This window comes from Anomaloglossus baeobatrachus, chromosome 5 (assembly GCF_048569485.1).
Source record: "Anomaloglossus baeobatrachus isolate aAnoBae1 chromosome 5, aAnoBae1.hap1, whole genome shotgun sequence".
Taxonomy (NCBI): Eukaryota; Metazoa; Chordata; class Amphibia; order Anura; family Aromobatidae; genus Anomaloglossus; species Anomaloglossus baeobatrachus.
In genome coordinates this window covers 516082671-516099080 of record NC_134357.1, presented here as the reverse complement: position 1 = coordinate 516099080, position 16410 = coordinate 516082671, and the positions used below count along the sequence as shown (strand labels likewise).

General features: G+C 45.0%; 1 protein-coding gene across 1 annotated transcript in view; it reads left to right on the top strand.

Moving 5' to 3' along the window:
* LOC142312866 (uncharacterized) overlaps nt 1-16410 on the top strand; it is a 297096-nt gene that overhangs the window by 116080 nt on the left and 164606 nt on the right. The window contains 1 exon segment of the mRNA XM_075351851.1: nt 6653-7732. Within this exon segment, the coding sequence (XP_075207966.1) occupies nt 6653-7732 (1080 nt within the window).

Genomic DNA, 16410 nt, shown 5'->3' with positions numbered 1-16410 from the left:
CTAAAGGATTCCGCTGCTCAAAAAAAGTTACAAGCTGCTTTCCTCCCGCCCGACGGTCAGTATTCCACGACTGATCAGTCGGGTGGCAGATGCAACGCAAGGGCATCAGTCACTATCCACTGCTCATACAAGTCTATGGGAAACAACGGAATCCGCCAAATGGATTGCGTTGTTTATCAGAGCAGCTGATTGTGACTGATAATAAACAACGAAAATGTGAACCTAGCCTTAGCAGTACACCGTGTGCAGAATTATTAGGCAAGTTGTCTTTTAGAGGATTTTTTTTATTATTGATCAACAACTATGTTCTCAATCAACCCAAAAGACTCATAAATATCAAAGCTTAATATTTTTGGAAGTTGGAGTGGGTTTTTTTAGATTTGGCTATCTTAGGAGGAAATCTGTTTGTGCAGGTAGCTATTACTGTGCAGAATTATTAGGCAACTTAATAAAAACCAAATATATTTCCATCTCACTTGTTTATTTTAACCAGGTAAACCAATATAACTGCACAAAGTTTAGAGATAAACATTTCTGACATGCAAAAACAAAACCCCAAAAAATTAGTGACCAATATAGCCACCTTTCTTTATGATGACACTCAACAGCCTACCATCCATAGATTCTGTCAGTTGCTTGATCTGTTTACGATCAACATTACGTGCAGCAGCCACCACAGCCTCCCAGACGCTGTTCCGAGAGGTGTACTGTTTTCCCTCCCTGTAGATCTCACGTTTTATGAGGGACCACATGTTCTCTATGGGGTTCAGATAAGGTGAACAAGGGGGCCATGTCATTATTTTTTCATCTTTCAAACCTTTACTGGCCAGCAACGCTGTGATGCATGTGATTGAGCATTGTCCTGCATGAAAATCATGTTTTTCTTGAACGATACTGACTTCTTCCTGTACCACTGCTTGAAGAAGTTGTCTTCCAGAAACTGGCAGTAGGTCTGGGACTTAGCTTCACTCCATCCTCAACACGAAAAGGTCCCACAAGTTCATCTTTGATGATACCAGCCCATACCAGTACCTCACCTCCGTCTTGCTGGCGTCTGAGTCGGAGTGGAGCTCTCTGCTCTTTACTGATCCAGCCTCTGGCCTATCCATCTGGCCCATCAAGAGTCACTCTCATTTTATCAGTCCATAAAACCTTTGAAAAATCAGTCTTAAGATATTTCTTGGCCCAGTCTTGACGTTTTATCTTATGTTTCTTGTTCAGAGGTGGTCGTTTTTCAGCCTTCCTTACCTTGGCCATGTCCCTGAGTATGGCACACCTTGTGCTTTTTGATACTCCAGTAACATTGCAGCTCTTAAATATGGCCAAACTGGTGGCAAATGGCATCTTGACAGCTTCACGCTTGATTTTCCTCATACACGGGCAGTTATTTGCGCCTTTTTTGCCCAACACGCTTCTTGCGACCCTGTTGGCTATTTGCCATGAAATGCTTGATTGTTCGGTGATCACGCGTCATAAGATTGGCAATTTCAAGACTGCTGCATCCCTCTGCAAGACATCTCACAATTTTTGACTTTTCAGAGCCCGTCAAATCTCTCTTCTGACCCATTTTGCCAAAGGAAAGGAGGTTGCTTAATAATTAAGCACACCTTATATAGGGTGTTTATGTCATTACACCACACCCCTCCTCATTACAGAGATGCACATCACCTGATTCACTTAATTGGTAGTTGGCTCTCAAGCTTATACAGCTTGGAGTAGGACAACATGTATAAAAGTATCATGTGATCAAAATACTCATTTGGCTAATAATTCTGAACACAGTGTATATGAGTAGTCCCTTAGGTACTGCTGTGAATCGTGACAGTGGTATCTAAATGGATCATCATCAAGGGTGCTAATAGTTGCTCTTGCACCTCGAGGTAATCTGATGACTTCAGTGTACAGTGTCCCTTTAGATCCTGCTATAAGCAGGGTCTAATAGGCTGAATCAGTGAAAACTGATAGGTATCATGCACTGCTGTAAATGAGTACCGCACTATATAAGACCAGCAAACAACATGAAAAATATTCATGTCCAACAGTGGGACTAAATAAAAAAGCGTTAAATTATATGTGAGAAAAAGTAATATAAAAAGGGCACACAATTCATGAAAAGCCTTTTAGCCACAAAAATGCAGCTTTTCTGTGAAAACAAAACTATATAAATATTTACACATAATTGGTGTCGCCGCATCTGGAAAAACCCAAATGCTAAAACTGTCATGGAATGTATGCCATACGACGAGCACAGTAAAAAAGTAATAAAAAACAAACTAAAAATGTAAATTTTCATCATACTAATACACAAAAAGTTTTAAAAAAAGTAATGAAAAAAGTTATATTTAAAAAAAAAATAATATTACCAATGAAAAATTCAAATCAAACTGCAAAAACAAGCCTTCATGGCTGTTTCGGTAAAAATATTGTTTTTAGTTTTCAAAAGTAGCGAAACAAAAAGAAAGTATATAAATCTGATATCTCTGAAAATCTGAATAAAAAGCAATAAAAAAATATTCTTTACCCCAAAATGGTACTAAAAAAACGCTCAACTCATTCCACAAAAATTAAGCTGTCATACAGATCTGTTCTACAAGAAGTTAAAGTGAACCTGTCATCAGAAATTTAGCTATAAAGCTAAAAGTTCCCCCCTCTGCAGCTCCTGGGCTGCATTCTAGGAAGATTCCTATAGTTCTTGTAGCCACTTTTATACCAAAATAAACACTTTGTAAACTTGTACCTTTTCTTATGCAAATTTCGTAAATCTTCCATGGGGGCGGGCTGCCTGGGGTCCGTTGCTGTCATCCTGCCGATTTACGCCGCCCCCAAATGCTGAATTTCAAAGCTCAGGACGCCGCCCCTGGGTGCCCGTGGTCCCGCGCATGTGCTGTTCCACTGTAGCGGTGCCGTGCACTGTGTGCACGTGTGACCGCTGGTGACGCTTTGCGCGGGCACAAGGTTATGGGCGGCGCTGTGAGTGTCATCAGCAAGTGCCGCCCATAACCTCGTGACCGCACTTTCCCCTATTACTCCAGCGTTATGCGCAAGCTGGCCAGATGACCGGACGTCACCTGCTGCTGAGCAGGATGGGAAAGAGGTGACGTCCGGTCACCTGGCCAGCGAGCGCGTCACCAGCGGTCACACGTGCACACAGTGCACGGCACCGCTACAGTGGAACAGCGCATGCGCGGGACCACGGGCGCCCAGGGGCGGCGTCCTGAGCTTTGAAATTCAGCATTTGGGGGCGGCGTAAATCGGCAGGATGACAGCAACGGACCCCAGGCAGCCCGCCCCCATGGAAGATTTACGAAATTTGCATAAGAAAAGGTACAAGTTTACAAAGTGTTTATTTTGGTATAAAAGTGGCTACAAGAACTATAGGAAGCTTCCTAGAATGCAGCCCAGGAGCTGCAGAGGGGGGAACTTTTAGCTTTATAGCTAAATTTCTGATGACAGGTTCCCTTTAAGGAGGGTAAAGCTTTCAGAATATGATGGCGAATGTGCAAAACTATGGAAAAAAATAGCAAAATAGGGTTCTACCCAAATAGAGGAAGGGAATAAGAGAGCTAGCCGCTCACCTTGTATGCAACACGACCAGTATAGAAGCAATAACAGCTTCCACAAGATCCACGAACCCCAAGACTGAAGAAAATAAAAAAAGGAACCTGGAGAAGAATGGATCCATCTGTCCTGTTGTGGATAAAGACGCAGGTTCACACTGTATAGTGGATGGGAAGGTGCTTTTATTTATGCATTTTGAAGTAAAACTCCACTTCTTCAGAAAGGCACCGGGTTGTGTATGGTGCCGAAAAAAATATTTTTTATAAAAAAAAAACAAACAAAAAACAACTTTTATTGTGTGATAGAAGCAAAACATAAAATATCAATATACAGCTGGTATTGCTGGAATCGTACTGACCTGAAGAATAAAACCGTCTTATCACTACTGCACGGAAAATCGTGTAAACATAAAACATATTCTTCTTCTGTTTGTTTGTTTATTCTGCCTCCCAAAAATTTGAGTAAAGGTGGTGTCACACACAGCGACGATGACAACGACGTCGCTGCTACGTCACCATTTTCTGTGACATTGCAGCGACGTCCCGTCGCTGTCGCTGTGTGTGACATCCAGCAACGAGCTGGCCCCTGCTGTGAGGTCGTTGCTCGTTGCTGAATGTCCTGCTTCATTTTTTCGTCGTCGCTCTCCCGCTGTGAAGCACACATCGCTGTGTGTGACAGCGAGAGAGCGACGAAATGAAGCGAGCAGGGAGCAGGAGCCGGCGTCTGGCAGCTGCGGAAAGCTGTAACCACTGTAAACATCGGGTAACCAAGGGAAGACCTTTCCCAGGTTACCCGATATTTACCTTCGTTACCAGCCTCCGCCGCTCTTGCTGCTAGTGCCGGCTCCTGCTCTGTGCACATGTAGCTGCAGTACACATCAGGTAATTAACCCTATGTGTACTGTAGCTAGGAGAGCAAGGAGCCAGCGCTAAGCAGTGTGCGTGGCTCCCTGCTCTCTGCACTGTGACATGTAGCTGCAGTACACATCGGGTTAATTAACCCTATGTGTACTGTAGCTAGGAGAGCAAGGAGCCAGCGCTAAGCAGTGTGCGCGGCTCCCTGCTCTCTGCACTGTGACATGTAGCTGCAGTACACATCGGGTTAATTAACCCGATGTGTACTGTAGCTAGGAGAGCAAGGAGCCAGCGCTAAGCAGTGTGCGCGGCTCCCTGCTCTCTGCACATGTAGGGACGTTATGATCGCTGCTGCGTCGCTGTGTTTGACAGCTAAGCAGCGATCATAACAGCGACTTACAAGGTCGCTGTTACGTCACAGAAAATGGTGACGTAACAGCGATGTCGCTGTCGCTATGTGTGAACCCAGCTTAAGGCTCTGTTCATATCTTTCTTGTGATCTCCTCTGAGAGCACTTTTCTGGGGGGTCTTCGTGTATATCTAAATCAACTGCGAATCAAACAAAATCTCCGATGGAACCACTCACTATAATTAGGCAGATGGAGTCACTTTGGACTCCGTCTGGCTTCTTTTCCGGCAATGTCCCATCATTTTGAGGTGTCTTTTTAGTGAACAAGTGTGGACTCCTAAAAAGATGGATACTACCAGTACAGAAGCGAAACGGAGTCCAAAGTGTCTCCATCTTCCTCACTAGTGAGTGGTTCCATCCAGAATTTCGTCTGAATTGCATTTCTGTGGTATTTACATGCCACCCCCGACATAAGTGCTCATCGTAGAACAAACTGAAAGTGATCAAAAAATATTATGTACCTCAAAGTGTTACGAATAAAAACTCTATAATGTATTCCGCACAAAACCATCCCCCACTTAGGTTCAGTCTGTCACTGGAAATGTAGGGGTTCCCTCAATACTGGTAGAACAAAGACTATAGAAAAGTGACATGGCTCCAACCCCCTCAGAATCTAATGATATGTGCGTTCCCAAATCCAAATGCCCCACTCCTTCTGATCCTAAAGCGTGCTTTACACGCTGCAACATCGCTAGCGATCTCGTTAACGATGTAACACGCCAGATCGCAGATACAATCTGCCGAGATAGCACATAGGTAATTTTTTTAGCGCCGGTCGCATGTGCGATCACGGCAGATCGTATGTGTGATCTGGCGTGTTACATCGCTAACGAGATCGCTAGCGATGTCGCAGCGTGTAAAGCACCCTTAAGAAAGCCTAAACCTTTACTGATTTAATCTGTAATACTAGTGAGTATTTTGACACCTGATTGGGAGCTTTTTTTTGTGGTATGACTAGAAGTTTTTATTGATATCATTTTTGCCTACATAACATTTTTTGGTGGCTTTTTGTTCCAATATTTGGAACACAGAATGAACAGACAAGTGAACAACACGCTCTACTAGTTCATGCCCTGAGGTCTTCTATTAGACTGTGAACTGTCCTTGTCTTAAGGGTGCTTTACACGCTGCGACATCGCTAGCGATAGCTAGCAATGTCGTGCACGATAGCACCCGCCCCCGTCGTTCGTGCGACATTTGGTGATCGCTGCTGTAGCGAACATTATCACTACGGCAGCGTCACACGCACATACCTGTTCAGCGACGTCGCTGTGACCGCCGAACAATCCCTCCTTCAAGGGGGAGGTGCAATCGGCGTCATAGCGACGTCACTGCGGCGTCAATAAGCGGCCGTCCAATAGCAGAGGAGGGGCGGAGATGAGCGGCCGGAACATGCCGCCCACCTCCTTCCTTCCTCATTGCCGGTGGACGCAGGCAAGGAGATGTTCGTCGTTCCTGCGGTGTCACACGTAACGATGTATGACGCCGCAGGAACGACGAACAACCAGCCGCATGCACCACCAACGATATTATGAAAAGAAGCGACGTGTCAACGATCAACGATTTTTGACGCTTTTGCGTTCGTTGATCGACGCTCCTTGGTGTCACACGCTGCAATGTCACTAATGGCGCCGGATTTGCGTCACTAATGCCATGACCCCGACGATATATCGTTAGCGATGTCGCAGCGTGTAAAGCACCCTTTAGAGAATAATTCAATTTTACTACATAACTTGATAATTCTATAGACATTTTGAGTAGAAATGTTAAAAAATATATAAATTTCAGGGATATTTTATTCAAAGATAATAATTGATTTTATTTTTGGCAGATGACTGTACCTGGAGATCAGAGGAACAACTCACATCTTCAAGTTTTAAATCAGATGAACTTGAGATCACACAAGATACAATTGAAGTAAAGGTCATTACTCCAGATATCCCATCATCCCTTCACAGTAAATGTCAATCATTTGATCCTTTGAAACAGGTCCTATCTTGTGACTCATTACAGTCTACTAAGAAAAATGAAAATCACAAAAGTAGCATTAAAAAACAAACTTATCTAAAAGCAGAAAAGCCAACTTCACATTCAGAATATGGAAATAATTTTTCCCTTGAAACATCTTTTGTTCAAGATCAAAACATTAACACAGAGGAGAAGAGATTTTCTTGTTCCATATGTGGTAAATATTTTAACCTTAAAACAAATCTTGTTAGGCATGAGAGAACTCACACAGGGGAGAAACCACATCCATGTTCAGAATGTGGGAAATGTTTTTTAGAGCAATCCTATCTTGTTAGACACCAAAAAACTCATACAGGGGAAAAGCCATATTCATGTGTAGTTTGTGGGAAATGTTTTATAGATAAATCATATCTTGTTATACACCTGAGAACCCACACAGGGGAGAAGCGATATTCATGTTCAGAATGTGGGAAATATTTTTTAGAAAAATCATATCTTGTTAGACACCAGAGAACTCATACAGGGGAGAAGCGATATTCATGTTCAGAGTGTGGGAAATGTTTTTTAGATCAATCATATTTTGTTAAACATCAGAGAACTCACACAGGGGAGAAGCCATATTCATGTTCAGAATGTGGGAAAGGTTTTGTAAATAAATCACATCTTGTTGTACACCAGAGAACTCACACAGGGGAGAAGCCATATTTATGTTCAGAATGTGGGAAATATTTTGTAAATAAATCACATCTTGTTGTACACCAGAGAACTCACACAGGAGAGAAGCCATATTCATGTTCAGAATGTGGCAAAAGTTGGGCAGTTAAGTCAAGTCTTGTTAGACATCAGAAAACTCACACAGGGGAGAAGACTTTTTCCTGTTCAGAATGTGGGAAATGTTTTAACGAAAAATGGCACTTTCTTAAACATCAAAAATCCCACACAGGCAATAGCCATTAATATTTGTAGAATGGGAAAAATTAATTACTGGAAAGTCATATTGTTTACCATCAAAAATAACTTGCATGGGATGAAACTATATATGTTATTGACAAATTGTACAAAAAAAACCCCATACAACAGACAGTCGTATAATTAAATCAGAAAGGGAAATTACTTTACAACTGATTGCATTTTTTGGAATATAAGGCCACATGCACATGTTAAGTTTTTCTGTGACTTTTTTACCTCAGTATTTGTAAGCCAAGACAAGGAGTGGAACGGTCAGAGGAAAAGTATATTAGAAACATGCACCATTTCTGCATTTTTTACCCACTCCTGGTTTTGGCTTACAAATATTGAGGTAAAAGTCTCCCCAAATACTCAATGTGTGCAGGTGACCTTGCACTTTTAAGAAGGAATGCACTTTTAAGAAGGAAAAAGTCTTGCTAATAAGTTAGTGCATCTTATAGTACAGATACAGATTCCTGATAATGAGGAGACAGTGTCCTTCCTGATCACTGAGAGAACTGCTCTCTCCTCCTGCCCCACACTGTTCTATGTGATCGGTGCAGAGCAGGAGACAAAGCTACCAACACCTGCACAAAGGCTGCGCATCCGGAGTGAGCAGCTGAAGAACCTTCGACCAGACTACCCTGTTTCCCCGAAAATAAGACACTGTCTTATATTTTTTTTTGCCCTGAAAAAAGCAGTAGGTCTTATTTTTGGGGGAGGGCCTGTTCTCGGGGAAACATGGTTGGGGGAAAGTTTACTCCCCAAAAAATGCAGATCCCCTTCCCAGGATCGTCATACTTACCAGACCACGGGCGTCTGCGTTGCTCCCAGGTTCTCTTGCAATCTTTGGTGGACGCTCCCAGCAGGTATGCTGCACGCTGTCCTCCCCTTCTGGACGACACGCACACATCAGATCGCAGACACACTCATATACACACACACGAGATTGCACATACAATCATGCGAGCATATACCACTTCCAGTGATACTACTTGCTTCCAGCCAGGAGGGGACTCTCTGCTCTCCTGTCTCTATGATGCGTTCCATCGTTGGGTGCTCCATGCATTCCACCAACTGGTCCTGACACTCCACTGCACAGTGACGCAGGTCCCTATACCACCCAGAAGCAATCGATATCGCTGGATGTGGTGAGTGTGTGCAATGTGATGTGTGATTGTGTGTGTGTGTGATCTCATGTGTGGAAGTGTGCGTTCCGCCGCCGGTCCTTAATGCATTCCACTGCTCCCGGTTGGCGTCTGGTGAATATGATCGTGGAGTCTTCTGTCTTCTTTATTTTGGGGGTGTCTGCTGTCTATAATGAAGAGTCCTGTAGTATTCTTTAAAGGGAACCTGTCATCAGAAATTTTGCACTAAACCTAAAAGATTCCCCCTGACTTCCGGTTCCGGCACTGTGATGTGAGGACGCGGGAGACAGAGCTCCGCACGTTCCTCAGCCCCACACACCGACTACAAGAACCCCACGGCCGGGGGAGGAGGCGGAGAAAGGGAGGCGAGGAGCAGGAGGTGACCGTGCATGGAGCGGTACCTCCTCCGGAGCGGCGGCAGACAGCTGGAGCAGGGTGCTGCAGAGAGAGCAGTGCACATGGAGCGCAAAATGGCGGCCGCGGGCCGCGGCGGTATGCAGGGAGGTGAGCGGGGACGGATGGAGGAGGAGGGGGAGCAGCTGAGAGAGCAGCAAAGAGCTCGGCAACACGCTCAGCAGACAGCCGAGCAGCACGAACAGCAGGCAGCCGAGCAGCAGACAGCCTAGCAGCAGACAGCCCAGCACAAGCAGCAGACAGCCCAGCACCAGCAGCAGATAGACCAGCACCACGAGCAAAAGACAGCCCAGCAGCACGAGCAGCAGGCAGCCGAGCAGCACCAGCAGCAGACAGCCCAGCACCACGAGCAGCAAACAGCCCAACACCAGCAGCAAGCAGCCCAGCACCATGAGCAACAGACAGCCCAGCAGCAGGCAGCCGAGCAGCAGACAGCTCAGCACCACGAGCAGCAAACAGCCCAGCACCAGCAGCAGGCAGCCCAGCACCACGAGCAGCAGATAACCCAGCAGCACCAGCAGCAGACAGCCTGGCAGCATGAGCAGTAGACAGCCCAGCAGCAGACAGCCTGGCAGCACGAGCAACAGACAGCCCAGCAGCACAGCCAGTTCCCAGGCCTGCAAATTGATTATGACCGTCTGGCTGGAGCAGTGGCAGTGCACCTGGCAGACAAGATCAAAGACTCTCTAGAGGCCATGGTGGGGGCAGTGCTAGCACCCTTAAAGGAACAGATCACACAGCAGGGAGCCAGGATGTCAGAGATGGAGCAAAGAATCTCTGACACAGAGGACCAGGCGACAGCATTAAAGGGGCAGCTGCAGGAGATGGTAGAGGGATCCCAGGCCATGAGAGACAAACTAGAGGATCTGGAAAATCCTACTTCCTCTTCATAGTGCCTCTTACACTTTTCTTACACTTCCTTGTCCACCCCATCTACCTCTTCCTACTTCTTTTTCCACTTCCTCTTCTAATTCCTACTTCCTCTTCCACTTCCTCTTCCACTTCCTACTTCCTCTTCCACTTCCACCTCCTACTTCCACTTCCTCTTCCACTTCCTACTTACTTCCACTTCCTACTTCCACCTCCTGTCCCACTTCCTCTTTCACTTCCTACTTCCTTTTCCACTTCCTCTTCTACTTCCTTTTCCACTTCCTACTTCCACTTCCTATTTCCTCTTCCACTTCCTACTTCCTTTTCCACCTCCTCTTCCACTTCCTACTTCCTCTTCCACTTCCTACTTCCTCTTCCACCTCCTCTTCCACTTCCTACTTTCTCTTCCACTTCCTCTTCCACTTCCTACTTCCTCTTCCACTTCCTCTTCCACTTCCTACTCCCACTTCCTCTTCCACTTCCTTTTCCACTTCCTCTTCCTACTTCCACTTCCTTTTCCACTTCCCACTTCCTCTTCCACTTTCTTTTCCTCTTCCTCTTACACTTCCTTTTCCACTTCCTACTTCCTCTTCCTACTTCCACTTTTTTTTTTCCCCTTCTTGTAGGCTTTTCCTTTCTTTTCTCTTCAGTTCCCCTCGCCTCTTCAATCTATATGGACCAAGGTGCCCTGCCCCATCGGGGGTGTAGGGGATCCTAACATCTATGGGGGAACGGGTTTCTCTCTCTTTAGTATCTACTGATAAATCGCTCTTCTGGTAGCCAGGTCACTTATGCTGATGGGAGGTGAAGTGAAATTGAGACCAGAGGCAACAAATAATAGGTATGGGCAATGAGGGAGGGGGTATTGTATGCTGGCACGGCTATTGACCAGGAAGGCCTTGCTCTGGTGTGTTAGATAACAGAACAATGGGGGACAGGCCATATATGGGCAATGAGGGAGGGGGTATTGTATGCTGGCACGGTTATTGACCAGGAAGACCTTGCTCTGGTGTGTTAGATTACAGAACAATGGGGGACAGGCCATATGTAAATGTGAATCAGTAGGCTGAGAGGGGATTGCGGAGCCAGGAGCATCACAGAAAAAATGGAAGTGACGAGACGATTGATTGTAAAGGGGGGGACAGTTGAGGGGTTGTTAGTTGACAATAGATCTAGGTTGAATAGTTGGATTCAGGGAAAGCAACGCTATAAGCACACCGAAAGAAAACTGAGGGCAGTTGGGGGGGTAGCCACCAGGTTTATAGTTAATGCCAAGAAGGGGACACAAGGTTGCGCCCAGGCAATACATAGTTGTCAGTACGCAGCGGAGTTAAGGCAGGGAAAAGACCAGGGAAAGGCGCCAAGACACACACAAGTGAGAACATATAGCGACATAAATGTCCCGAGATGTTGGGATAATGGTTAAATTAGTCACTTGGAACGTAAAAGGTTTGAAGTCTCCACATAAGCGCGTGATGATATTACGACACCTTAAAAGACTGAAGGTAGATATCGCACTACTGCAGGAGACCCACCTGCAAAAAGGGGATTTTTTTCGTATGCAAAAATTATGGGTGGGGGCGGTAGTCGGGTCGGGATCCCAGGGAAGGAAGGCAGGGGTAATGATCTTAATAAACAAACACTTTACTCACAAAATAGTGTCCCAAGACAGTGATGATGGTGGGAGGTACATACATATCAAATTAACTAGCCCGCAGGGAGAGTTTAGTATAAACAATATATACGCCCCTAATACCGAACAAAACGCCTTCTTTGACTTTATCACCAACAAATAGGGAGTGGATGTAGACCCAAATAAGATAGTGGGGGGAGATTTTAATGCAGTAGTTTCGAAAGAGGAGGATAGGAGGTATGGCAAGGAACAAGGTAGGCAGAGTAGGAATACAAAGGGTTTGATGGCCAAATTACTGGAAGACACAAATCTGCAGGACAGTTGGAGAACGCAACACCCATATGAACGTGAATTTACACACTACTCACACCCACACGAAGCATGGTCAAGGATTGACTTTATGTTAGTAGACCAAAGACTGGCACAGGGTCAAGGATGTAGACATAGAGAACATGGTTATATCCGACCACAGCCCGGTGACCTTAGACTTAAATGACAGAATACAGAGGGGCTCGGATTATATATGGAGATTTCCATCATTCTTACTCAAAGATAAAGTTTTATTAAAACATTAAAGGAGTGGTGGGAGGAATATTGCGGCACTAACAGCGGGCACAAGGAAGAGGCAATGCTATTCTGGGAAACAGCGAAAGTAGTATTAAGGGGGAGACTGATGGGGCATGTAGCCAAAATCAGGAAACAGACGCAAAAACATTACCAGGAGGCAAGCACTAGTTTGAGAGAGAAATACAAAAGGTACCTAGAAAACGAATCCCAAAAAGCAAAAGAAGAGTGGAAGGAAGCAAAACAAGAGTTTGACATGTGGGTAGGAAAACGAGAAGAACTAGTAAGGTCCCAGCAGGAGGTTGACTTGCACCGATTTGGCAATAAGGCAGGTAAACTGCTGGCTAACCTGGCAAAGGGAAGACGACCGTTGACGTTAATAGCTAGTATGACAAGACAGGATGGGACCAAATCGACGAATCCGCAGGAGATCAACCAGATCTTGGGGGAATACTATGCCAAACTATATAGTAAGGGGGATGAAAATGGAGAAGGAGGGAGGGAGTGGCTAAAGACATTAGGACTTATACAAATAACTGAGGACGAACTGACTAGACTGAACGCGGACATCACAATAGAGGAAGTGCAAACAACAATAGGAGAACTGAGTATACATAAAGCACCGGGGCCTGACGGGTTCAATGGGGAATTCTATAAAGTACTAAAGGAGGAAATATCACCAACGCTGACATGTATGTTTAATAAAATGTTAGGGGGTACGGGAATGTCTAGCCACCTTAACACTGCATATATAAAACTTTTACCCAAGGGAGATAAAAATTTGGACAATCCAACGAATTATAGACCAATCTCACTAATCAACCAAGACCTTAAACTAGTGGCCAAATTGATGGCCAATCGATTGGCAGAGGTATTACCAAGGCTAATTTCTCCCGCCCAATCGGGGTTTGTAAAGGGGAGAGCAGCCGTGACGAACGTAAGAAAGGCCATGATAGTAATGGACGCCATCAGACACAGGGATCTACAAGGAGGGGAGTTGCCAGCCATGATCACGTTGGATGCTGAAAAAGCATTTGATAATGTGCAGTGGCCATGGCTGGAAACAGTCCTAGATAATATGGGCTTCAGGGGAGCATTCAGAACATTTATAGGTATACTATATGCAAACCCTCAGGCAAGAGTGGCGACACCCGGATTTTTGTCACGACCCTTCTCTTTGACCAAAGGAACGAGACAGGGGTGCCCGCTGTCTCCTCTCTTGTTCAATCTAGCCATTGAGCCATTATCAAAAATGATCAATGGAGGAGATTGCTTTGAGGGCATTAACATCGGAACGGAAAAAGTACATTCAGCTCTATTCGCGGACGATATCATATTATTCATGAATAGACCACAGAATGACCTTTTAAAAACAATACAACAGATAGAGAGATTTGGGTCTATGGCAGGTTTTAAATTGAACAAGACAAAATGTGAAGTACTGTTTCTGAATGAGCGAACCATGTCATCCCTGAAAACCTATGGAATAGGGGATAACATATGTGGGATACCGATAGCAAAAACCCACCTTAAATACCTGGGGATCCAGATTGGACGCCAGCCTGCCTCCATTTATGAATTCAACTTCAAACCGTTGATACAGAAAATAGAACGAGAGCTGAAGATGTGGGAGGGGCTGCCGCTATCCCTGCTAGGTAGAAACCACCTCTTAAAAATGATGAGTTTCTCCAAGCTGTTATACCCAATGCAGACTATCCCTATATTATTAAAGCATGCGGATGTAAATAGACTGAATAAAGCATTTACAAGCTTCCTATGGAAGAGAAAAAGACCAAGAATTAGGGCGGAAAAACTAATGCTACCACTGGAAAAGGGAGGAATCAAGATGCCAAATGTGAGAGGCTACAACCTAGCATGCTTGATGAGGCACGTAATAGACTGGCTGAGGAAGACAAATAGCTATTCTAATATAAAATTGGAAAGTGAGTACTGTAGACCATGGGACTTGGGAGCAATATTACACACGTCATTGGCCAATATTCCGAGGAAAATTAAGCACTCCCTGGTATGTAGGGATACGATAATGGCGTGGAAGGCAGTGAGGAAAAAGTTTAACCTGTCCTGGCGAATCTCCAAATACCTAAATATCTGGAATTTTCCGGAATTCCCAGCAGAGAGGGAAAACAAACTATTTCTAGAATGGAGAAATAAGGGGATCAGTGGGGTGAAGGATCTTCTCCATGAAACGGAACATAGGTGGTTGACCCTTGAGGAGATGGTGAACAGGTACGGGCTTTCTCTATTCCAAATCATACAATACAAACAGGTGGAAAAGGGAATAATGGGACTATTAAGGGATGTTAGAAAAGAACAGGTAATGAATGAAATGGACCAATTTATAATGAAGGATAAACAAGAGATTACTATCTCCTCCCTGTACAAAGATCTGAGAACAGCACTGGTACCACTGCACTCGGACCAGGTCTGGGGAGCATGGGCACGACAATTAAAAGATACAGAGGCAGGGGAAAAGATACAGCAGGGATGGATGAGGATGAGGAAGGAGGTGATTAATGAGGGCTGGAGGGACACACAGTTTAGATTAATGCACAGAGCAATTTATGGTTTTAACATCCCTACCAAGCAGACGATGAATAAAATAGAACATTGCCCCAAATGTAAGCAGCCGAAAACGGACTTATACCACGGGATTTGGCAGTGCCCACAAAGTCAGAAATTTTGGGGAAAAATTAAGACACTTATAGAAAAAGTATGGGAAGTGGAAATGGAACTAGACCCATTGTTATGGATTTTCTACCACAGGACTAAAGAAAAGGAAGGAGGAGGAGATACACGGGGGACCACGATTCCAAGACACTTCCATAATATTGCTATGATAGGGAAAAAGGCCCTACTACGCAGATGGCTCGAGGAATCTGTTCTATCAGAGGAAGAGGTGGTCAATCAGATTAAAAAGCTGCTCAATATTGAACAGTTGGAAGCCGAAAGAAATAAGGACGAACTAACGGGAAACTTTTTTAAAAAATGGAAGAGATTTATAGTACAACAGTATGGAGTTGCAGAAATACGGAAAGTGGTATCTCCTTTCACTAATACGGAATGGTATCTACTGGGAGACTTGCAAGGCACATTGGGAAAGCTGAAAATACACATGCAGTAGAGACACAACAGTAGGGCGAGACGAGGGTTTCAGAGAAATAGGGCTTCAAACGGGAATCAGAATATAGAGGAGCTGTGTGTTCTTTCGCGACTTATACCTGGTGTTCTGTGTATTAAAAATGTTGGGGGGGATAAAGTGGGAATAAAAGAGGGTGGGTTAAGACAAGGGTGGGTAAATTGGTAATGTGAATTTATTCTTGTTCAAATGTTAGATATATTGTAATGATTCTGAAAACTGCAATAAAATTTGTGTTTAAAAAAGATTTCCCCTTTGCAGCTCCTGGGCTGCATTCTCTCAAGGTTCCTGTTGTTCTTGTTCCCCCTTTCTGACCAAAATAAAAGACTTTATAAAGTGGTACCTTTTTGTATTCAGATCTTGATAATGGTACACGGGGGCGGGCTCTCTGGTGTCCGTTAGTCTGCCTCCCTGTCGCTTTAGGCCGTCCCCATCGCGCAATTTCAAAGAAGTGACGTGAGGTAAGCTGGCCAGCGCTTGCACCGAACGGTGGAGGCGGCGGTGAAAGCGCGAGCACGAGATTATGAGCGGGTACTTGCTGATGAAAATCACAGCGCCGCCCATAATCTCGCGCATGCGCCGTGCCACTCTCGCGGGACTGTGCAATGTGCACAGTGTGACCGCTGGTGACGTGTTGCGCATGCGTAAGATTATGGGCGGCGCTGTGATTTTCATCAGCAAGTACCCACCCATAATCTCGTGCTCGCCCTTTTACCGCCGCCTACACCGTTCTGCGCAAGCGCTGGCCAGCTTACCTCACGTCATCTCTTTGAAATTGCTCGATGGGGGACGGCCTAAAGCGACAGGCAGGCAGACTAACGGACACCAGAATGCCCGCCCCCGTGTACCATTATCAAGATCGGAATACAAAAAGGTACCACTTTATA